Source organism: Tasmannia lanceolata, unplaced genomic scaffold, assembly GCF_043159265.1.
Source record: "Tasmannia lanceolata isolate RefF3 unplaced genomic scaffold, GAP_Taslan_0.1 ptg000002l, whole genome shotgun sequence".
Lineage (NCBI taxonomy): Eukaryota > Viridiplantae > Streptophyta > Magnoliopsida > Canellales > Winteraceae > Tasmannia > Tasmannia lanceolata.
This window is the reverse complement of record NW_027518679.1, coordinates 33,477,285-33,500,373: the sequence shown is the minus strand read 5'-3', so window position 1 is coordinate 33,500,373 and position 23,089 is coordinate 33,477,285. Positions and strand designations below refer to the sequence as shown.

The 23,089-nt window shown below is 46.3% G+C and overlaps 1 protein-coding gene across 1 annotated transcript; it reads right to left on the bottom strand.

Annotated features, from left to right (window-relative positions):
* Positions 1 to 1,473: 1,473 nt before the first annotated feature.
* On the bottom strand, positions 1,474 to 6,282 carry LOC143884274 (uncharacterized). Its single transcript, XM_077387749.1, has 2 exons — positions 4,086 to 6,282; positions 1,474 to 1,914 (listed from the first exon to the last, which is right to left on the bottom strand). Exons 1-2 carry the CDS (start codon positions 4,597 to 4,599, stop codon positions 1,856 to 1,858), a joined length of 573 nt encoding a protein of 190 aa, XP_077243864.1. The 5' UTR covers positions 4,600 to 6,282; the 3' UTR covers positions 1,474 to 1,855.
* Positions 6,283 to 23,089: the final 16,807 nt, after the last annotated feature.

The following is a 23,089-nucleotide window of genomic DNA, read 5'->3' as shown; positions in this document are numbered from 1 at the left end:
CCACTACAGAGAGCTGCCATTCCTATTTGTTTCAACTATGGTATGGCATATAGAAACATTATAATTGGAAATGCCAACGAGCTATGAGCTTCGGTCACATACAGTTTATAAAAGAAGGATGACGTTTTTCTAACAGTGGGGATTCTCTTGCTATTGTCTAATCAACTTCTATTGGGCAATATCCTTTCCTTGCAAGGTGAAGAAAATAAAATAAAATGGCAACTCTTCTATTTAGTTAAGTAGATCACACGTTTGGAATTTTTTTTGAAAGACAACATGGAATGCCTTCTATATCCTTTCCAATGGATGATCCGAGCCGTTGAGTTGGTAGATATTTCGGTGCAATCCAACTCTTGTTTTCCTAAGATTAAACTAGGCAATTCTTTCAACCTAACTCTATAAAAAAAAGGGCCATCACTTTTCTCTCGAGCCTCTCCTCCAATTTTTGTTTTTTTTATGCTTTCTTTTCCTTCTCAATTTTCTCAACACACTCCCTACTCTCAAGTTCTCTTTCTCTCTTAGTTTCTCTTGTTCTCCACTCTTTCAAGTTATTTTTCTTTCTCAATCAAGGCTCTATCCAACCGTCCAAAATCCAATCAACGGTACAATCCAAGGCATTGAAGGAAGGCGATCAAGGATTCAACCAAAGCTTGAGGAGAAAAAGACTAAGTTTTCTTTTATTTTGTTCTTTATTTCAAATCCAAATCCATATATATTTAATTTCAATATTAATTAAAGATGAGTTATTTTTGTTTTCTTTTCCCTTTTCTCAATGGCTCTTTCTCTATTTTTCTTTTTCTTTGTTTCTTTCCCCTTTTCCATGAGTAGCTAAACCCACTATACTTAGGGTTTAGATGAAGCCATGGGGAAGGAGAAAGATGATTAATTAAAACCAGTGGCATAATATAACATCATATATAAGGGTTTGTATTTGTTGGATCCCAATCACTTATGCCACTGGCTTTCCCCTTTCGTATGAGTAATTACTGATAAACAAATATATTTTCTAATATAATCTATAAAATTGGGTAATACATTTGATCAATCACTCATGGGCAATGACATCAATAGATCTTATTCCCCATTGACTGGATTTATCAAATACACTATCCAATGCAAAAATATGTTTGATTAATAATCTAATTCAAAACCCATGGTGGATTCTAACCGTAAGTACTCTTTTATATTGAATTAAGATCTTTTACACTATTCCCAATTACTTTTGAAATTTCCAATTAACTTAGGCCCTTAGAATTTTGATTTTCTAATTAGATTAGATAAGTAGTTAAAATATATCATTAGAATTTTGGTACACTTTGCCTAAATATAAGAGTTAAATTGGTAATCATATTTACATTGTTTTCGACCCATATCTATTTAGTTAATAAATTTACGATATATTGTTGGCTCTGAGGTTTTTGTCCACGGAAATCCTGAGTATATGCCAAGCAATAATATATAGTAAGTTTATTTTTCGAATAGTATAAGGGTAGAAATCACAATTCTCTTTCCTGAGTTCGACCTGTATTTACATGATCCGTGCTCTTGCGGTTGTTTAATATCACAATCATAGTGTTGTCAATGAACTTATGCTACAAAGAACCCATGCTAACACAAACTAGAAATAAATACACCACATTAACAAGAAGAAAATTGATGAGGAAAACCTTGCTAAACAATAGTCATGACAAAAATTTTTTTTTTTAAATCATACATTTCACAGGTTCAATAATAGAGTAACTTGTCCTCCATCTTACGCTGAGTCTGGTCATCTTTTTCGTTGAAGGATCTAATTAGCTTCTCATTGGCATTGATAAGATTGAACAAATCATCAAGCTCATTTATTGGTAACCGTCTAGCAGATGGGCCTGAGCAAACAATCTTTTGAATTTTCCATTTGGTGAACCGATGGACCTGAGCAAACACATCGAAATTAACAGCTAAATTGAAGTTTTGATAGTGTTTCAAAATTTTCCAGCAAGGATTAAGCCTTTGTCAGAAACCTCAAAACATCCTTTTTGGTTACCTAAAAAATAACCACCTTCCAATAGAAAACAATCCTTCAGTCAATGTATATTGAATTGAATAACGGGTCCGGCATTTTATCAAGTCTCCATACTCAAAAAGACTCATTTTAGGAAGCAATATTCTGTGATCTACTTCCCATAACACTCAACTAAGGCATTTTATCACCCACAACTAATCCTTAATATTGTAATAACACATTGTAAATAATAAAAATAAAATTTTGTGAGCTTAAGAAAAAAAAATTGAATAATTATAATCAAATAAAGAACAATATTGTAAATAAATAAATAAAATGATTTAATACTTTCCCAACGCTTTATTGTGGGTCCAAATGTTGACGACGGATTCAACGCGAGTAGAAGAGAAATGGGTGGGCCACGGGAGCCCTGTGTGAAGATCATTGGTGGATGCCAGCGATTGATGTGTGTTGCCCAGATGAGTGGGATAAAATAAATTGCTTAGAGAAGAAAAGATCTTGCCAAGATAAGGGGTGTAGTGAAAATAGGTGTATAGGGAAAGCTTATAAGGAAAAGCTTGTAGAGAGTAAATGGATAGATATTGGTGAAGAAGGGGTGGTCTTCTTTTGAAATGCAAGAGGAAGTGAGTTTGTTTAAAAGAAGATCAATGCAATGAAGTAGACTGGATCAAGTGCAGTAGAGAAGTTCTTTGAACTGATGCTTGTGTTTGTGAAGACTAGAGGTATTTGAGAGAGATTCAATTTGTTAAGGGTAGTGCGAATTACTGATGATGTTGTTAATTGAGTTTGGTTGCATTGTTTGAGTAGGGAGTAAGGATTAATTTTGAATGACCATGGGCATAGAAGGGGTTTCATCAAAATATTTAAAGGCAATACAATTTCCGATTATGTGACCGGGTTTATATGGAAGGCACAATATTTGTCTTCACGATTGTTCTTATGTTTGGGAGCATTGGGCTTAAGTTTTGGATGTTGGATCAAGTTTTGGGATAATAGAATATGAAAGAGATGAGTGTAGTTAAGATTAAGTGGTCTAAGATTTGATTTTTCTTTCAGAATTTGGTTAGGTTTGTACGAAGGTTGGCAGCATATGTTATTAATTTCATGTGATTGAGGTTGTATTTTAAGAGAGGGATCTACACTAGGCCTGAAAGGAAATGTTCCATTCGCTTCAAATGCTTTCTAAATTGCAATACCATGTTGGATAATCTTATCGAAAGAGGTGAGCAAAGGATCGTCGGTTGAAAATGAAATTTTGGCATAAGCGAGTGGATAAAAGTCGAGTTGGGGAATGACTGAGGGTATTGGCCTGGTAGTTGGTTTGTTAGTGTTCTCCACCAAGAATAAAATTTGGAAAATGGTTCCGCATGTCTTTGTTGTGTGTTTAAGAGGTACTCAAATGTAACTTTCAGTGTCTATGTTGTATGCAAAATGATCAATAAAATGATGTGATAGTTGGATAAAAGAAGTGATAGAATTACTCGGAAGCTTTATGAACCAAATGAATGCGAGGTCTGTTAAGCTTTGCGGAAAAAGTTGTAGTGAGAGTGCATCATTGTGCTAGATATTCATACATTTAATCAAAAATGATTTTAAGTGGTTATGTGAGTTTCTTATTCCATCGTTTAAAATGAATTGAGAGATTGTAAAATTCAGTGGAAATGTTACCGATGTTATAGATTGAGAATATGGAAGGGAACAAATATCGTTAATTGTTTTAGATTGAGTGGCACTGGCTTTGTTTGGTCAAGTTCATTGTTGGACGTATATTTAATGTGTGGGGTATTGTTAATTACAGAAGAGATAAGATATGTTTGGCATTATAAATTGTTGAGTAATGGTGATAATGTAATGATTTTGTTTTACTCAATATTAAACCAAACAGTTCAGATTTTTCGTCAATTGACGCACGGAGAATAAACTAACAGGAAATGAAGGAACGTAAAGGACAGAAGATAAGTGAAGGTATTTAGAGATGGAAACTGCACCAACCCCTGAAACAATTGATGTAGTACTATCTGCTAAACTAACAATGTGAGGTGTACCAGATGATGCTGAATGGAAAGTAGTTTGAAATTACCAGTCATGTGATGGGATGCTCCTGAATCATTCAGCCACAATCTAGAAGCATCGCTAGAGAGGAAACAAGACGAGCAACCTAGCTGGGCAAATGTGGTTGTGGGCTGCTTGCCTCGATCAAGTAGGTGTACAAGTTCCTCATACTCAGCTCGGTCAACCATCAGAGTCTCACTGGACCAAAGGAGGAGGAGCAGAAGCAGGTGGAAGAGTAGGAGCAACATATCCAGTAATAGAGTCAGGGGTTGGCTATCAGATGTCACAACAGAAGCGATGGTAGACTGATATGGGCGAAGCTCCGGATGTAAGTCATAACAATAATCGATGGTGTGAACCTCCATATGACAGTGGGTACAATATCGAGACCCAGAACCACGGCCTCCCCCCTGAATCACGACCACGGCCATGTGCACCTCCATCACGACCACAGCCACAGGATCCTCCATCATGTCCATGGCTAGGTCTAGTAAAAATATGGCCACGATCTCCACCAGTAGATATGGCAAGGGAGGATCCATCTAGGGTGTTCACTGGCTTGAATAGTCCTCATATGTTGTACTCGAGAAAATGCCTCAGAAAGATATGGAAGAGACCCAGAACAATAAATCTCCTGTCGCATCTGAAGATACTCATGCCCCAAAGAATCACGATAGTGAACCACACGTAATTTTTCTTGACACTCTGCAAGAATAATAGGATCGACAATGAAAGGCATAAGCATATCTAGCTGCTGGCATAATGCAATGTATGAGCTGTAATGATCGAGTGTGGACATGTCACCGCGCTAAAATTTAAACTAGTCTGAGAATAAATCACACATCCGGGTGATATTATCTGCTCCAGAATACAAAATCCTGAACTTCCTTAGAGGAGTCAAGATACATCATATTAGCAGTGATATGTGAGTCCATACAACTCCATAAGAAGGATCAAATAACTGCATCCTCTTGTTCCCATCTCGCATAAGCAGAATCTGTCTTGGTTAGAGGAGACTGCTCAATAAAATGAATCTTTACCCGACCCAGAAGATATATACGACCATCCCTCTTCCATGCCGGGTAATTATTTCCATTAAGTCTGATAGACGTCATTTGGAGAGGAGCCTCTACGGGGCCTCCACATGAGAATAGTGAGTGGAGGGACCGTAGATGAAGTATGGACCTCATCAACTTTCATGGATCCTAGTTGTTGTGAAGATAAATCAACTTGATCCATAGCACCAACAAAGAACAAGCAATCTCCAATACACGGAAAAACACCATGACGAACCCAAAGAGCAATCAACTAACAACTAGAATGTCATAACACATCCAATAACCACAAATAACATACTGGGTCAATCACCAACCCGAGAAAATCAACACCACTACGACCAGGGTCACTGAAATAGAATCAACACCACATTCACTGAACAACCCACAATCACCATTAATAATCAACCTGTCCATCAACAATCACCCACTATCAAGTAGCCAACAACCACCACCCACAATAGTCCACAATCACCCCAAGTTGCTCCACCAACAACCATTACCAACAACAACCAATAAATCACCAACAACCACACCACAAAACTACTCCAAATACGATTTAATCCACATAAACAATCCCAAGCAATACTTAGAATCACCAATAAAATAAATCAGCAACAACTAATAATCACCACAACGAATATCCAACAACATTGGCAATAAGAACCAAATACTTGGAACCACCAACAAAAAGAAGGAAGCAAGAAGAGGAGAATCTAGATCATTAATAGATGCAAATAGGTTGCTGATTTGAAAAGAAAATAAGGTTAGGATATGATGGAATCACTAACCTAGGTGATAGTCTTCACAAAAGATCACATATAGAAAGTTGAAAAAACTAGGGTTAGGGTTTAGGGTTATAATAGGACAAAATGGGTCCAAAAAGAGGGGGCGAAATTGATGGAGGTCACTTCTAGTGGTGGGATGGAAAGGATTTGGGTTTAGCAATTGAGTTTGGGAAAATGGGTTGGGGATTAGGGTTGAAAGAAAGAAAAGAGAACAAAAAAGAAGATGAAGAAGACAGAGAAAAGATTTGTAGTACATTTTTAATGAGCGATGAACACGTCAACCTTTTGCTTTGATACCATGTTAGATGATTACATAGTTTAAAGAGATCAAGGATCGAAGAGAAGAAGAAAGAGAGACCGTGAAGAGAGAGTTAGAGAGAAGCGTGCGTGAGAGTTAGGGTTCTCTCCACACGAAAATTATTTTATATTATGTGTGTTGTGTGCATTGACCAAAATACCCTTAAGAGCTTGTGTTAACATGTTTAACACTCACAACAGGGTGTGCACGCTTTATTGGTGAATTTTATACTGCTGGGTTATATCCTCCTTTAAAGTTTCCATGTTAGATTAACTGACCTTTATTTTAAGCTGTTTTTTGTCTCTTTTCCCAATTGTTTTTGGCCGATTCTTGTTTTTCTTCAATCTCCTCTTTTTCTTCTTCTTCTTCCATTTCTTCTTGTAAAGGCGGATAGCGATCGTTGACACGGTGGCAAGAGGGCAATCAGATGAGAATAGTTTAGTACAAAAATAAAATTAAAAACCAATAAAAGATAAAAAAAAATAAAAAAGGCTTTGAATCATCCATCACCCTTAATGGGTGAATATTTTTTTAAACTACCATTCTCAGGTCCTTTCAGGTCTTGGGAAAGTTCCCTTAAAAACATTATTCATTTAGTCAATTTTTTACAAATTTCATGGTATGGGTAAATGAGCTTTTCTACATGTCAGTTTCATTTTCCTTGCATGGGTGAGAACTTGATAACTGGTTGGGAATTAACAAAGCAAAGTTTTTTTATATTGATAGCTAAAGTTGGGATCGAACCTGCGACCTCAAGATTGAGATACAAAGCCTCAACCATTGAGCTAGAGGCCCAACCCCAATAGACAAAGCAGAGTATTTTCAATTAATCAAGATATCACCGATTTTATCCCTTTGACAAAAGTTGTTAATGTGAAAATGGGTAAAGTTGGGATTGCCAAGTGTCGACTGCAATTTACTTGCACAAATGAATATTTTGGTAATTTTTCTTGAGAGAATATGAACCACAAGATTAAATTTGATCAATGGTTCATATCTTCTCATAATTGTAATTGTTGGCCATTGGTGTGGCCTTTCAGTCAATTTTATTTGGATATAGTGAATGCTAGTTATTTTAAGCATGCTAATAATTGTGATTGTGTTTGCATAGTCTTTGGAAGGTTGTTATTACTTATTTATTACATTATTATGGAGATGTATGCTAATGAACTAAGATAACTAGTTAATTTAATGTGTAATTAATTTATGATCGTCCACATAGGCTAGTTTACTATTTGCACAGTGAGACCAACCCGATTGACCAGGATGAGGCTAATCTGTATAGGTGACAAGCCGCCATGATTCCTTTGGAGATCAGGATAAATGCATGTGTGTTAATATCCTAGGATGGGTTATCTGAGATGAGTCGAATGGGACTTTTCTTGCGTAGTATATGATAGCGTCTGAATCCGGGTCTGCGATCGCGCGGTCGGTAGAGGGCCTCCGCGGGGTCTGCAATCACAAACAAAGGGGGTCAGCGGGGTCCGGGGTGAGTCCCGGACAACCACTTCGACACCCAAGTCAGATCCTTCGACCAATCAATATAAAGGACAGCAAGAAGAGGAGAGGGTTCGATCAGGTTTACCAGGACCAAGGCGCAGGTTCTTTTCTCGGTGTACAGATGGATGCGTCGGAGGGGACTAACAGGGAGAGTGGGATTAAGTTCCTAGTCTCCTCTGTTGTTGCCTTGCCTCTTTTTCCGGTTGTTTTGTGGGAGCTGAGAAAAAAGGATCCTTCTCTTCTTCCCCTCTCTTCCTTTTTAAAGGGTGGCGCGCGGACCTTTTCATCATTATGGAGAGAATACCTTCCTTGGCGAGATTGAGCCGTTCCCCTCCCTGGACGGCGCGCGGACCTTTTCATCATTATGGAGAGAAAACCTTCCTTGGCGGGATTGGGCCGTTCCCCTGTCTAGACGGCGCGCGTGGTTTTGCTGGATAATCCCTTTCATAATTTGTGATGATGAGGTTTGGACGGCGAGAAGGTGATACGTGTCGTAATCGCACGGTCTAGCTGTTTCCCCGCGCCTTTCTTTGGTTGGTTAGGCACTATTGGTGCATGGGCGACACGTGGCGAGATTTGAGAGGAGCGCCGTATTTATGTCCCATCATAACACCCCCTTACTCCTTTGGTCCATTTAATGGGCCAAGGGAGTAATGTCTGGTCAAGCGACGCCTTGGTGAGGGCATTTATGTGGGCTTCGCAGTACGAGGAGACGTGCTGTTTCATCCGACTGTTATCCCCGGGAAATGGTAACGTTATTATGGGTCGTCTTGTTTCGAGATACAAGGTTTTCTTCCTCGAGCGTGAAAAGGAGGACTACCCCGGCGCTCTGTTATTGCCTCTCTCTTTTTTTTCTGAGATAGGTGTTTCTCCGCGCCTTTTTTCAACAACATGTCTGGTTCCACTTCGCGAGTTAGGGGCAAAGCCCCTCTCTCCCAGGAATCGTCGAGTGACCCCGATCTGTCTTCTGACTCGGAGGAGGACCTTACGGCCCGCCAGAAAAGGGCTAGAACGGATTTGAGCCCTTCCTGGGGCTTTCCCCCCCTTTGTCTTTCCTCCCTGCCTAGGAAGGACAAGTCATCTCGTTCCCGTGTTGCCAGGGAATGGTCTTTTTTCTCCCGGGCCTATCACCAGGGGATGGAACTGCGTGGCCGGGTTTCGAAGATGGGTAAGGAGATCGAGGATTTGAAGCAGGAGAACGAGGCGTTGCAGAGAAAGGTTCACTCTCTCAACGAGCAGCTGCTTGAGTACGAGGTGGACCCCTTGCTGGAGAGTTCCTGGGAGGAGGAGGGGAACCCTTCGGGAGAGGAGTCTTCTTCCGATTAGTTTCTGGTTTCTCCTGTTTTCCTGTTGTTTGTTTTTTGTTCTTTCTTTCCCCTTTCTTGTCGGGGGTTTTTGGGGCCTGCGCGCCCTACGTTCGGTTTATTATCCCCCCCCCTTTTTTTAGGTCTGTGGGCCAAGAGGATGTGAATGGACGATTTTTATGAATTTGTGCCGTGTTTCTTATGTTGCTTTTTCCATCTGTTTGGTTGCTTTTCCACTGTGCTTGGCATAAATTATCTTTGTTGCGAGGAATTGTGGCATTTTGTTCGAACCTGTGCGGGATTCCGAGCCTTTTCCTGGCGCGTTTAGTTTCCTCCGCCTGTTGTGTTTGTGCGTCGTGGTCTCGTGCTGGGGCTTTGGGCCTGGGAGAGCATTTTTCCTCTAGTGGAATTGAGGTCGGATCTCTCTGCTTGGTTTCCCACCTCCGGACCCTTCCCTTTCATTAGGTGGGGAGGAGTTGAAAGTGATTTGTGATGATGAGGTTTGGGCGGCGAGGAAGTGACACGTGTCGTACTCGTACGGTCTTGCCGTTTTCCATCGCCTTTCTTCATGATGGTTAGGCACTATTGGTGCATGGGCGGCACGTGGCGAGATCTGAGAGTAGCGCCGTTTTTATGTCTCATCATAACACTACCTTTGGTCCATTGAATGGACCAAGGGAGCAAGCTTGTTTATCTGGTTGAGGAATATCGTGACGAAGGCATTTATGGGAGCTTTGGGATACGAGAGGACGTGTTGTTTCGTCCGGCGGTTCCTTCCCGAGGAATTGTGGTGCCATCACACGGTGCTGGCCGGTCATCCAATAGGAAACGGACACGCGTAGGCCAAGTTGCTTTGTTTTCTTACCCAAGGGTTTCTCATACGGTTTATCAGGGGTGAGTTCTTCCGTCTTTTATGCAGATCGCCTTTTCGCTCATTTCTCCTTCTTTGCTTTCTTTCGGCCTTTCTTCGGGCTTGCCAAAGATGTCGTTGTCTTTTCAGGGTCTCTCTGTAAGTGACGAGGGAAAATTTGCTACCGAGGGGAGTCCTCCCAGTAGCCCCGAGACAAACCCTGACGGGTTGGGGCCTCAGCAAACAATTCCTGAGAGGAACCAGCCTCAAGGGCTTCCCCCGCGCTCTCATCCTCCTCCCCTTTACGAGAGGGAGTCCCATGAAGCCTTTGCTCATCGCAACCGGTCGTTCTTCTCTTATGTTCATCGTAGGGAAATGGAGGTCTATAGCCGGATGATCGACATGGATCGAGAGATAGCAGCCTTGCGTGCGGAGAACGATTTGTTGAGGAACCGGGTGAGGTGGTTAAATGACCAGACCCAATTTGTTGAGGATCCAGGTTGGGGGAGCTCTTCGGAGGAGGAGCATAGTGATAAGGAGCTCTCTGACGTGAAAAATTCTTTCACTGGCTAGTCGCTTTAGGCGGGAGGGAGTGGGCTGAGGGGGACTTTGGAGGGGCTCTTTTTCCTCTCCCTTCCTCTTTTTTTTTTCTTTATTGGGGGTTTTGGGGGCCCGGGCCTGCGTGCCCTTATCTTTTTTGTCTTTACTCTCCTCCCCCTTTCTTGTAGGCCCGCGGGCCAGAAGGAAATAGTTATGAATGGCTCTTTTTTTTTGTATTTACGACTTGTACCTTATGCTTCATTTCCGTTTGCATAGTAGCCGAATTATTTCGAGCGGAGCGGTAGAAGTAAGATCAGGCCTTTGCTATGCGACCCGAGCCCTTTTCGCTGTGCTTGGTGTTTTTCCTCTGGTGGTATTGCATGCCGGACCCTTGTGATGGGTCCCGAGCCTTTCCCCACTCTATGTGGTATTTTCCATCTTGTGGAATTGTATGTCGGGCCCTTGTGATGGGTCCCGACCCTTTCCCCACTGTACGTGGTATTTACCATCTTGTGAAATTGTATGCCGGGCCCTTTGCTTGGTGTTTCCTCTCCGGACCCTTCCTTCTCCTTAGGTGGGGAGGATATAGGGATGGCTTGCTGGGGAAGTTACTTAGCGGTAGGGGTAGCAACGCCTTTTCAGTCAGGGGCATGGCGCTTCGATTTTTGGCGGTTCCCTCGAATTTCCCAATCGGCGCCATGTGTGCGCATCCCATCGGATTAGACGGAAAGGGAGATTAATCGACGCGTGTTGAAACCCTAGCTCTTTTTAAAGCATTTTTGGGGATTTCATTCTTGTCTTATTTCTTCGTCTTCCTCGGGTGAAGTGGGCTCCTTCTGCGGCGATTTCTCTGGGTGCTGCTCTTCACTAGCTTTTCTCTGGTTTTCGCCCTTCCTCGTCTGTTTGCCTCGGTGAGTTTTGTGCTTTTTATTTCGTCCGACATTTGATTATTTTGAGATGTCTGTCGCAACCGGTTCTCAGAGTCCGTCTTCCGAGTCGGTAGAAGTAGTGGAGAGGGTTCCGCCAAGGAAAAGGAGGCGGTTGGTAAAGGGTAGGGGCGTCGACTCTCGAGATGTACAGCTGCCCAGGGAGTTGGAAGATAGCTCCGGGGCTTCTAGATCGTTGTTGGGGGCCGCTCCCTTTGAATCTCCCGCTCGAGTCTCTTCTGCTCGTGAGGCGGAGATTAGGGACATTTGGTCTGGTGCGGTTATCCGCCCTGGCCGGGTGGCGTGTTATAGGAGTACTTTGGAAGAAGGGGCGGCGGAGAAGATTAGGAGAGAGTTTCACATTCCTGATGATTATGGGATTAGGGTTCCTTCCTTTGGGGAGGGGGTGTGTGAGGGCATTACGGAGGAAGAGGTGGCCTTCTACGTGGAGGCTTTCCAGGCGGGGATTAGGTTTCCGCTCTTGGCTATTATAGTAGAGGCCCTCGAGTTTTACCGGGTGGCCCCCTCCCAACTGGCGCCTAATAGTTTGCGTACTCTCTTGGCCTTTGTAGCCAAGGCGGGTCTTCACGAGATTCAGCCTAACCTCCCTCTGCTCCGGAGTTGTGTTGTCCTTAGCCCGTTGGTGAAGGGGGAGGACAACTGGTTGTATCTGACCCAGCGTCCTCAGGTGAAAATCACGGCGAACTTGCCTTCTTCCATTAAGAAGTGGAAGGAGGAGTATGTGCTTATTATTCCTCCGTCGGACGGTGGCTGGGGCTTCCCTCGTTCTTGGAGGCGCTCCGTTGAGTGGCGAAGGAAGTCCCTCCCCGACGAGTCCGACTATAGTAAGTTTGACTTGGGGAAGTTCGCCTCTGGGGAGGCTATTGATGTTTCCGAGTTTAGATGGGAGAGGGGTCTGAAGAGCCTCGGTTTGCTGGGAGCTATGGAGAGGAGGGCCCGCTGTACGGGCAAGGAAGCGGGGGAGAGTTCCGCCAGCCATCATGGTGAGCCTTTTTCCTTAGGTTTGTCCCCCCATTTGTTATTTTAGTTGTCATTTTTCTTTGCTCTGAGTGGTTGTTGGCAGCAGGTATGTCTTCTTCTGGTGATGCTGGTAGAGGAAAGGGAGTCGCGGCGGTGGTGACGAAGGGTCTGGTGAGTCGTAAGAAGATTACCTCCGGTTTTATGGCCGCGGCGAGGTTGGACCGGTCGCAAACTAGGCTTCCAGTATCCGCGCCGTATAGCTCCTCTGGTCGATCGGTCGGAGAAAAGGGTACGGCTAAGTCTCCTCCCCGGGAGTTGGAGCCTCCCGCCAAGAGGGTTGCCCCTTCTGGCGCTAAACAGGGGAAAGCCGGCAGTGTGGCTCATCCTCCTGCCTTTACAGAGGATATGTCGAGTCGGTTGGAAGGGTAGGTTATGACCAAGCTGCTTCTGGAGCGAATGGACTTTTCCCTGCAGTGCTACCAGGTGCAAGGAGAAATATTTAAGCCTGACTGGAAGATCGGGTTGATGATAGTGTCCTCGGGAATCCCCGGGTCGGGGTGGAGCTTGGGTTGATGACCGCCCTTCCTGGCGATGAAACTGAGTTAGAAGGCTTCCCCCGCAGGGCTCTGGGGGCTCGGTTCCTTCAGTCGATGTCCTGCGTAAGTATCGAGTGGCTGGCTTACCTGCTTGTGCATTTCCTTTTTGTTGCCCTTGAGACCGCACGTGGAAATTTCCTAACGGTTTTCTTTTTGCAGGCTCAAAGTTATGCCAGGAAGATGCTGTAGTACATGGTCGAGGATGAGTCTGAGATAGGTGCTTTCGAGGAGCGAGTTCGAAAGCTGAGCAAGGACTTGGAGAAGGCCCAAGCGGAAAAGGTGGCGCTTGACGACACTGTTTCTCAACTTCGGGTGGACCTCTGACAGACCGTGGATGGGAGAAGCCGTGTGGAAGATAGATTGGTGGTGGCTCGACAAACACAAGCTGAGGAGCTGGCGAAGATGCGGGAGGAATGGCGGGATTCCGAGGAGTTTTTTAAGGCCGCAGCCTCGTTCAGCGTGGATATTGAGATAGATGCTTTCGTTGAATGCCGGCGGCGTGTTCGCGAGGTCGATTCTTCCTTCCCTCTCGAGAAGTTGGTGCACGAGGCCAAGGAAGGCGTCCCGGAGGATCTTTTGCCGGCACAAGTGGATACACCGAGACCGGTCGAGGATCCGGCGGTTGCCTCGGAAGTTCATGTAGTTACTGAGACCCCTGCGGGGGCTCGGTGAGGCTCGGACGCCTTGGGGATTTGCTTCTCTTTCATGGTTCTATTGACATGCTTGGTCTGTAATAACATTTGAACTTTCTTTCCTTTCTTTTTCTCCCCCCCTTTTTTTATACAATGCGCCGTGGGCCATTCGAGCTATTCGGTATTTTGCGGCGGTTTATTAAGTTCTAATCTGGTTGGTGAGAATACTTCTAGTGCACCCTTGTAGGGCGTCTTGTTCGTGGAAGGACCATCTTCCCCTTGAGTGATCAGCTCGGAGTTAATGGGTCCCGCCTGCCCTTAAAGGGGAGGTCTTTTTTTCATGGGGAGCGTTTTAGGGTATTTTCGGGGGGATCGGCCCCGATGCTACCTCTGTCCCACTCCTTGTCTTTTTCCGGCCCTTTATTCATCATAGGCCGGAAAGTGGAGATGCACATGGCTCAGGTAGAAACGTTATTCCATTGATTTGTAAAGGGGAAAACATGGCTTTGCTTCTAGAAATCACAAAAAGGAAACAAACAAAACAGCCGTCATATCTTAAAAGAAAAACACGGACCTTACCCTACCTTCTTATTGGTAAAATTCTCGGAGGTTATTCATGCTCCAACTTCGAGGGACTGGGGTCCCGTCGAGGTGCTTTAGCTGGTAGGCTCCGGGGCGGAGTGCTCGAACGACCCTGTAGGGTCCTTCCCATTTTGGTACGAGTTTCCCGGTGTTGCGGGGGTGGGATACCTCCGCCCGTCTTAGTACTAGGTCTCCGGGTTTTACTGTGCGCTTTTTTACTCGGGCGTTGTAGTATCGTGCCACCCTTTGCTGGTAGGAGGCGGTTCGGAGGAGGGCTTGCTCTCTTTTCTCGAGCACGAGATCGAGAGTGTTCCGGAGGAGCTCAGAATTTCCTTGTTCGTCGTAGTTCTCTGTGCGAAAGCTGGAGAGGCCGATTTCCAACGGAACGACTGCTTCGGCCCCGAAAGTTAAACTAAAAGGGAACTCCCCGGTTGCGGTCCGTGGCGTCTTTCGGTAGGCCCAGAGGACGCTAGGGAGTGCTTCTACCCAGTTCTTTCCAGCTTCTCCCAATCACTTCTTGAGGCTCTGGAGCAAAATCCTGTTAGTTACCTCTACCTGCCCGTTGGCCTACGGGTGTGCTACGGAGGCGAAACGGTGTTCGATGCTTAGGTTATCGCAGAATCTGCCGAATTCAACACTGGCGAACTGGGGTCCGTTGTCTGTTACGAGTATTCTTGGAATGCCGAAGCGGCAGACCACGTCATGATAGAAAAACTTCTCCGTTGCTTTTGAATTGGGCTTTGCCACGGCTTTAACTTCGATCCACTTGGTGAAGTAGTCGATGGCGACGTACAACATCGGGTGTCCCCCGGGGGCTTTTGGGAACGGCCCGAGCAGGTCCATGCCCCACATGGGGAAAGACAGGGGCCTTGCCATCGCAGTGTATGGGGTGGCCGGTTGACGGGGGGTGGTTGCGTACCTCTGGCACGGGCTGCATTTTTTTACGAACTCCTTGGCGTCCCTAAGGATCGTAGGCCAAAAGTAGCCGTGCCTTACGATTTTCTGAGCTAGGATCCTGCCGCCTCCGTGGTCTCCGCAGATTCCTTCGTGTATCTCCCGTAGTGCGTATTCCGATTCGGAGGGTACCAGGCATCAGAGGTATGGCCATGTGTATGACCGTTTGTACAGCCTGGGTCCGTGGACCACGTAGTGGGCGGCTCTTGCGGTTAGACGTCGGGCTTCCATCTTGTCTTCGGGTAGTATCTCGTCTTTCAGGTATCGCATGATAGGATCCATCTAGTTTGGTCCTGGTGGAATTTTCAAGACTTGTACCTCATCGATGCTGGGGTGGGATAGTATCTCTGTGAGCACGTTGCCGAAGTCATGGGTTTCTTCAGAGGGCATTTTTGACAATGCATCCGCTCTATTGTTCATGTCTCGTGGTACCTGGAGGATCTCAACTTTCCCCATTCTCTGCAGCTTTTCTTTTACCTTCTGGAGGTATCTCTTCATTCTGAGGCCCCTGGCCTCGTATGCCCCGTTTACTTGATTGACGACGAGCTGGGAATCACTATAGACTTTTAGCTTTCCTGCGCCGAGCTCCGTGGCTAGGCTTAGCCCTGCTAGCAAGGCCTCGTATTCAGCCTCGTTGTTGGAGGCTTTGAAATCTAGCCGGAGGGCGTATTCTAATGTGAATCCTTCGGGGCCGTGGAGGACCACTCCCGCCCCGCGCCCCATTTTACCTGCTGAGCCATCAACGTGCAGGGTCCAGTTAATCTCGCTGCTCTGTTCCGCCGAGTCTGGCCTCATGTCTTCGCGAGCCGTCTGTTCGGTGGGGCCCCTGGCAGTTGCCATTATTGCTGGTTCCGTGGCAGGGGCTGTGGATTCCACAATAAAGTCGGCAAGGGCCTGGGATTTAATGGCCCGCCTCGGTCGGACCTGTATGTCGAACTCTCCCAATGGCCCAGCTTACCATCCTGCCCGAGGTCGCCGGTTTTTGGAGAATTCTCCTAAGGGGTTGGTCAGTTAAAAGTATTATGGGGTGGGCCTGGAAGTAGGGGCGGAGTTTCCAGGCGGCGCTGACAACTGGAAGGGCGAATTTTTCTATGTTTAAGTATCGGACCTCCGCACCGTGGAGGGTCTTGCTTACATAGTACACCGGGTGTTCCTTCTTGTCGACCTGTTTGGCCAACACCGCACTTACCGCCGTGGGGCTGATGGCCAGATACAACAATAGTTCTTCCCCCGGCTCAGGTTTGGCTAGTACGGGCGGTGTCTGAAGGTATTGTTTCAAGGCGTCGAAGGCTTCTTGGCAGGCCGGGGTCCATTCGAATTCTCGTATGTTTTTTAGCTGTTTGAAAAAGGGCTGACATTTCTCCGCCGACTTGGGCATGAAACGGCCGAGGGCGGTGATTCGCCGTGCAAGCCTCTGCACCTCTACCGCTGTTGTCGGGGGCTCCATGTCCAGGATGGCCTGGATTTTTTTGGGGTTGGCCTCGATGCCTCTCTGGCTAACCATGAACCCTAAGAACTTCCCGGAAGTCACCCCGAAGGCGCATTTTGTGGGGTTCAGCTTCATCCGGGCTCGTCGCAGGGTGTCAAAGGTTTCTTGAAGGTCGGAGATGTGTTTAGAGGCTTCCTAGCTTTTTACCAGCATGTCAACAACATACACCTCCACGTTCCTTCCGATCTGTTCCCAGAATAGCTTGTTTACGAGCCGCTGGTATGTGGCCCCCGCATTTTTTAACCCGAAGGGCATGACGGTGTAGTAGTAGACGCCCTGATCGGTGATGAACGTTGTTTTCAGGATGTCTGGTTCGGGTATTTTCACCTGATTGTAACCCGAGAAGGCATCTAGGAAGGTGAGGAGCTCGTGCCCGGATGTGGCGTCGATGAGCTAGTCTATACGCAGGAGGGGGTAAGGGTCCTTTGGGCAAGCTCGGTTTAGGTCTGTGAAGTCTATACAGGCCCGCCAGCCCCCACTGGCTTTCTTGACCATGACCACATTTGACAGCCACTCGGGGTACCAGATTTCTCTGATAAATCCGGCTTGTAGCAGTTTCTCCACTTCGACTTTTATGTGGGTATGGCGCTCTACCGCGAAGTTCCTCTTTTTCTGCCGAACGGGTTTGAGGGTTGGATTCACGTTTAACCTGTGAACGGCCAAATCCTCGGGTATCCCGGGCATGTCCTTAGCGGACCATGCGAACACGTCTTTGTTGGCTCTAAGGAAATCGATCATTTGGTCTCGCAAGGTGCCTTTCAGCAGGGAACTGATCCGGACTTATTTCTCCAACTGATCTTGGGCTATGGGGAGGGAGTCTAGCTCCTCAGCGGGCTCTCCTCTGATCGTACGGGCCTGCTGCCGGGGGTCTTCACTCCCGATCGTGAAGTTTTTGGCCGGGGCGTTGCTTCCTCTTAGGCAAGCAATGGCGTGCTATCATCTGCTGCCCCCGAACTTCCCCTACTCCGATTTGAGTGGGGAATTTCATCTTGAGGTGGGGGGTGGAGACTACCGCTCCCAAGTCTCTTAGAGCGGGGTGCCCTATGATGGCACTGTAGGTGAAGGGTATGTCTACGACCATGAAGGTGGTCAAGATGGTCTTTTGGAGGGGGTACGTCCCAAAGGTTACGGGTAAGTCAATTTTGCCATTGACCCGTACCGACGCCCCGGAGAACCCGTAGATGGAATATTCCACGGGTCCTAGTCTCCCTTCGCCCAGTTTCATCTCTTCGTAGGTTCTGAGGTGTAGCACATTGACGGAGCTTCCCAGTTTCATCTCTTGTAGTCCGTTGAGGTCTTCGGGGGAGAAAGTGATGACCTGATCTTCATGGGGAGGATCCGTCCGGGCCTTTTTGGAACGTATTTCCAGGAAAAACACCCGCTTTGCATACGCTCGCCGACCAGCTGTTGTTGGTCCTCCCGCCGTCGGTCCGCCCGCGATGATGTTGATTTTTCCGATAATGGTAGGCGGCTGTTCGCGGGCCTGCGGCTGTTCAGGGGGCTCTTCTTTCTTGGGGCGCTGGTGGCGGCGCATGTCGTGCCTACTGCGGGATCAGTGCCTGCTTCGGGAGCGATGCCTGCTCGGGGATCGGTGTCGGCTTGTGGATCGGCGACGGCTACTGGACCGGCGCCTGCTATGTGACTGACGCCTGCCTCTGGGTTCGTCGGGAGGGTGATGGGCCTCGGGCGAGTTTTTGTCAGGGCTCCTGAGATATTGATTTAGGTTCCCTTCCTCAGCCAGTTTTTCTAGCTGGAGCCAGAGGTGGAAACAATGGTCGGTTTCGTGGCCGTGGTCCCCGTGGAATTCGCAGAACTTTCTTTGTGGACCGCTTCTTCGGGTCCGTGGCCATTCTCTTGGGGGGGGGTCAGGAGACCCTGATCTCTGATAGCTAGCAGGACATGGGAGAGGGGAACCTTCAGTGGGGCGCTTCCCAGTCTTTCGAAGACGGGGACGGGGTTCCGGCTCGCCTGTCCTTCCTTGGCCTGTGGCCTTTTGGCCCCTCGGCCTTCGTTGCTTTTTCTTTCATCGGGGTCGGGCCGGCTCTGTTCTCGAGCGCAGGCTTCTTCTGATCGTACGAACTTGTCAGCCTTGGATTCAAGTTCCTGCAGGTCCCTTGGTAGCTTGAGGGTAAGGTGCAGCTTGAGATTTGGGTCGGTGGTGGCATGCTTCGCTATTTGGACGTCCATGTTGGAAAGTTGGGCTAGCTCGGCGTTGAATTTCAACATGAAGTCTCTTAGGGTCTCGTTTCTTCCTTGTCGGAGGGCTAAGAGGGCATCCTCTGGGTCGTGGCGGAGGCGGTTGTTGGCGAACCTTGCCTGAACTTCCTTCCGATTTCGTGGAAGGATGCGATGGAGTCGGGCTCTAATCTCATGTACCAGTCGTTAGCGGTCTTTCTTAACAGGGAGGCAAAGGCTCTGCACATAAATCAATCCGACGTGCCCAAGAGCGTCATTACCCTTTTGAAAGTTTGGAGGAACTCGAGGGGGTCTGTGCTTCCATCGTACAGACCGAAACGGGAGAGGTCTATTCCTGCTTCCACTGGGGTCTTTAAGACCTCCGAGGTGAACGGGGATGCCGTTTCCCTCTCCCATTCGTCGAGGATGCCGTGGGCGTAGGGCTTTTTCATTTCCAGTTTTACTTCTCGGATTTGCCTTTGCAGGTTGGCTATCGGATCCATACCGGGGGGTTGCGCTGAGGTTGCTACCTCCTCCGTCCGAGCTGGGGTCGGTTCCTGGAAACGAGCAGTCCGGGCAGGGGGAGCGCGGCTTAGCGTAGCTTGCTTCCCGTCGTCTCGCTGGCCTCCCCTAGCTGTGGGGGGCAAAGAGCTATTTGCCGATAGGGACGGCGTCCGGCGGGTTGGTGCTCGCCTTCGGCCGAGATGACACTCCCTTGGTTGTTCCTCGTCACTCTCGTCATAGGCTTCCGTCTGGTCATGTGTTGTCAGGGGCCTCCCCGGGGCCTGAGGTTCCGGCGGAGGCATGCGTTGGAGTAGCTCTTGGCGGAGTTCGTTGAACATTTCCATGGTGGGGACCATCTGCGGTGTGCTGGAGGAGGGCTGGTGTCGGCCCGAGAGCGGTGAGTTAGGCTCCCGGGAGCTTGAGGCGTACGTTTGTGCGTGTTGAGCCTGGCTCCTGGTCATTACCCATATTTCTTGCTGTTGGGTGTGGTTTCTCATCGCCATAAGGCGTTCAGTACTCGACGAGTCCCACGGATGGCGCCAATATGATGGCGTCTGAATCCGGGTCTGCGATCGCACGGTCGGTAGAGGGCCTCCGCGGGGTCTGCAATCACAAACAAAGGGAGTCAGGGGGGTCCGGGGTGGGTCCCGGATGACCACTTCGACACCCAAGTCAGATCCTTCGACCAATCAATATAAAGGACAGCGAGAAGAGGAGAGGGTTCGATCAGGTTTACCAGGACCAAGGCGCAGGTTCTTTTCTGGGTGTACGGATGGATGCGTCGGAGGGGACTAACAGGGAGAGTGGGATTAAGTTCCTAGTCTCCTCTGTTGTTGCCTTGCCTCTTTTTCCGGTTGTTTTGTGGGAGCTGAGAAAAAAGGATCATTCTCTTCTTCTCCTCTCTTCCTTTTTAAAGGGTGGCACGCGGATCTTTTCATCATTATGGAGAGAAAACCTTTCTTGGCGGGATTGGGCCATTCCCCTGCCTGGACGGCACGCGGATCTTTTCATCATTATAGAGAGAAAACCTTCCTTGGCGGGATTGGGCCGTTCCCCTGTCTGGAAGGCGTGCGTGGTTTCGCTGGATAATCCCTTTCATAATTTGTGATGATGAGGTTTGGACGGCGAGAAGGTGATACGTTTCGTAATCGCACGGTCTAGCTGTTTCCCCGCGCCTTTCTTTGGTTGGTTAGGCACTATTGGTGCATGGGCGACACGTGGCGAGATTTGAGAGCAGCGCCGTATTTATGTCCCATCAGTATAATTGGGTAACACCTAGTTTGAGATTACTTGAAGCTTTCTGGAATCACATCATGATGTGTATATCATGCCACTGTTGTAGACCATTACCTATAGGTACAAGATTACAAGATTGATCCATATTCTTGTTATTGTGCGAGAAGCCGGTCTTGTAGGTGACCCGTGTGCCCTCAGCAACTCGGGGTGTAAATCGCGTCAAAGTTTAGGAATTCGAGTTGAGCTTAGCATTGTGTTGGATACGAATTGATTTCAATTCATTTTTTTATCAAAAGCTCAACCTGACCCGACCCAAGTCGCACCCCTATCGGCAATCCTTCACCTCGTTAGGAAGGTATAGTTTGGTGATCACTACTTTGGCATGCATACCTATTATTCTGATGATCGACTCAGGCATTACCTATAATGTCCCTGATGCATAGAGATTTTGGTAGTATATTTGAAATTATAGTTAATATCAATTTGAGTATGATTAGGATAAAGGATTCTCTTTTTCTATAATTATGAGTTATTAGATTCATTTTATAGATACCACAAAGAAAAGAAAACCCAAGTCTCTTCCTGTTGAGATTTGTCAAACCATATCAGATCTGATCCGATTATGATATTGGTGAAAGTTGGTTTAGATTAGGATGATCTTCTTATCTTAATCTCTCATGGTTATCTTCAAGTGCTTATTTAAGCACTAGTAATTGTTATTTGTAAATATCTCAGATTAATAATAAATCAAAGAATTTTACATGGTATCTGAGCAATTTGATCCGACCGATCTTTGATCTCACAACGCACGGAGTCTTGTTCTCTGGTGGACGGCCGATATAGTCGTCCGCCGGGTCGCCATCCATCCCTATCACAATGTCCACCACCGCTGCAAAACAAGCTTCAAGGTCACTTGTGAGACCTACTTCTTCATCGCGCAGGAGCTTAACAAGTCACCGTGTCTAGCGTAGCGACCGGTCTGATCCACCTTGAACACCTCTCCATCTTGTTGGTTTGATTGGGGCCCTTGTTCGGCATCTTTAGATGCTATGCGGCGTTCTCACTCTCCGCAAGCACTTCTTTTGACAAAGGTTCGTCTCTGATTCAACCAAAACTTCAAGGTGTCCCCATCACAAAACCTATGGCTGTCTGAAAAGATGCTCATTAAAGGGAGGCAACGGTGAAAAGATAAAAGGTGAAGTTGTCGGAATATAAAAATAATAAAAAAGGAAGTAACATTCCACTAATCATATTTGGACTGTTGGACATTACTTCTTTCTCTTGTTCTGAAATGTAAAGCCAGCCTATAGGGCATTGAGAGAGGTACAAATTTAGTAGCTTCTATTTTTCATTAACACAGCCCATGTGTTTTTTTTACGCAAATAGTTGACAACCCTCGCTTTGTCTTTTACAAAGTACACAATCTAAGGTATTGATAATGACACCCCCTTACATTATCTTGGTTTCATATTGCCTCGATGCCTTCTCGTTATCATGTTGATAACAGCAATCCTCTCTGTCTTTTGCAATAAGCCAATCCTCTTATGTTGATAACAGCACCCCTTTGTTGTTTTTCCTTTGAGTTCCTCTGACCTTTGATGTTTGCCAATGATTGTTGTCCTTAAACCGTTTAGTTGTCGTTTCTATCTTCTTTTTCTTCTAAATCTTCGTTCTCCAAATTATTTCAGTTGAGGCTCCTTTTTTAGGTATGTGCCTGAAATAGAAATATGTGCTGCTTGAGAGAGTTTTCTTGCCCACTAGGCTCATTCTCGCCAATTTTGACATTGGTCCATGGTGACCCATTTCATGTAGGCTCGCCTATTAAAGCCTTGATTCTATCATCGTTGCTCATCTTGCAAGCGACTTCATTTCAACAACTCGAATCTATGGACATCGGCAGGAAGCAGCAATTAGCGTTAATAGACCTTCTTCATCAACTTGATGTGCATAACACTAGAAGATGCTTGAGTATATTGGGGGTGTTTTTATTTTAATTGTTTGGGGATTTTTATTGTAATCAATTTGGGATTTTTCATTGTATCCAAACGTATATAGATTTTCAATCAATATACGTTTGAGGGGGTGTGTTGAGATTTGTCAAACCATATCAGATCTGATCCGTTTATGATCTTGGTGGAAGTTGGTTTAAATTAGGATTTGGTAGATTAGGGAAGTTGGTTTAGATTATGATGATCTGCTTATCTTTATCTATCATGTTTATCTTCAAGTGCTTATTTAAGCACTAGTAATTGTTATTTGTAAATATCTCAGATTAATAGAAAATCAAAGAATTTTACACTTCCTCTGCTCTCTTCCCTAAGCTCCCATGATTCCAGTTTTGACCCGGGTTGCCCATCTTCATCAAACTTTAGATATAACAGATGTATCGGTACAAACACCCTAGTAGTGTACGTACTAAACCCCTTTGATGTATTGATCATCTTTCACTTCATCCAATCATATCTTACTAGTGACGATCTACATGATTACGTGCCTACTTCGAAGCTCCAGGGAGGGGATTATCATGATTGATTTGCATTTTAATTTCTCTAACAAACATCATTTTAATTATTTCTTTTAGGGCAGTGATAAATCGACCCCCAAATATCTTAAATCGATCCC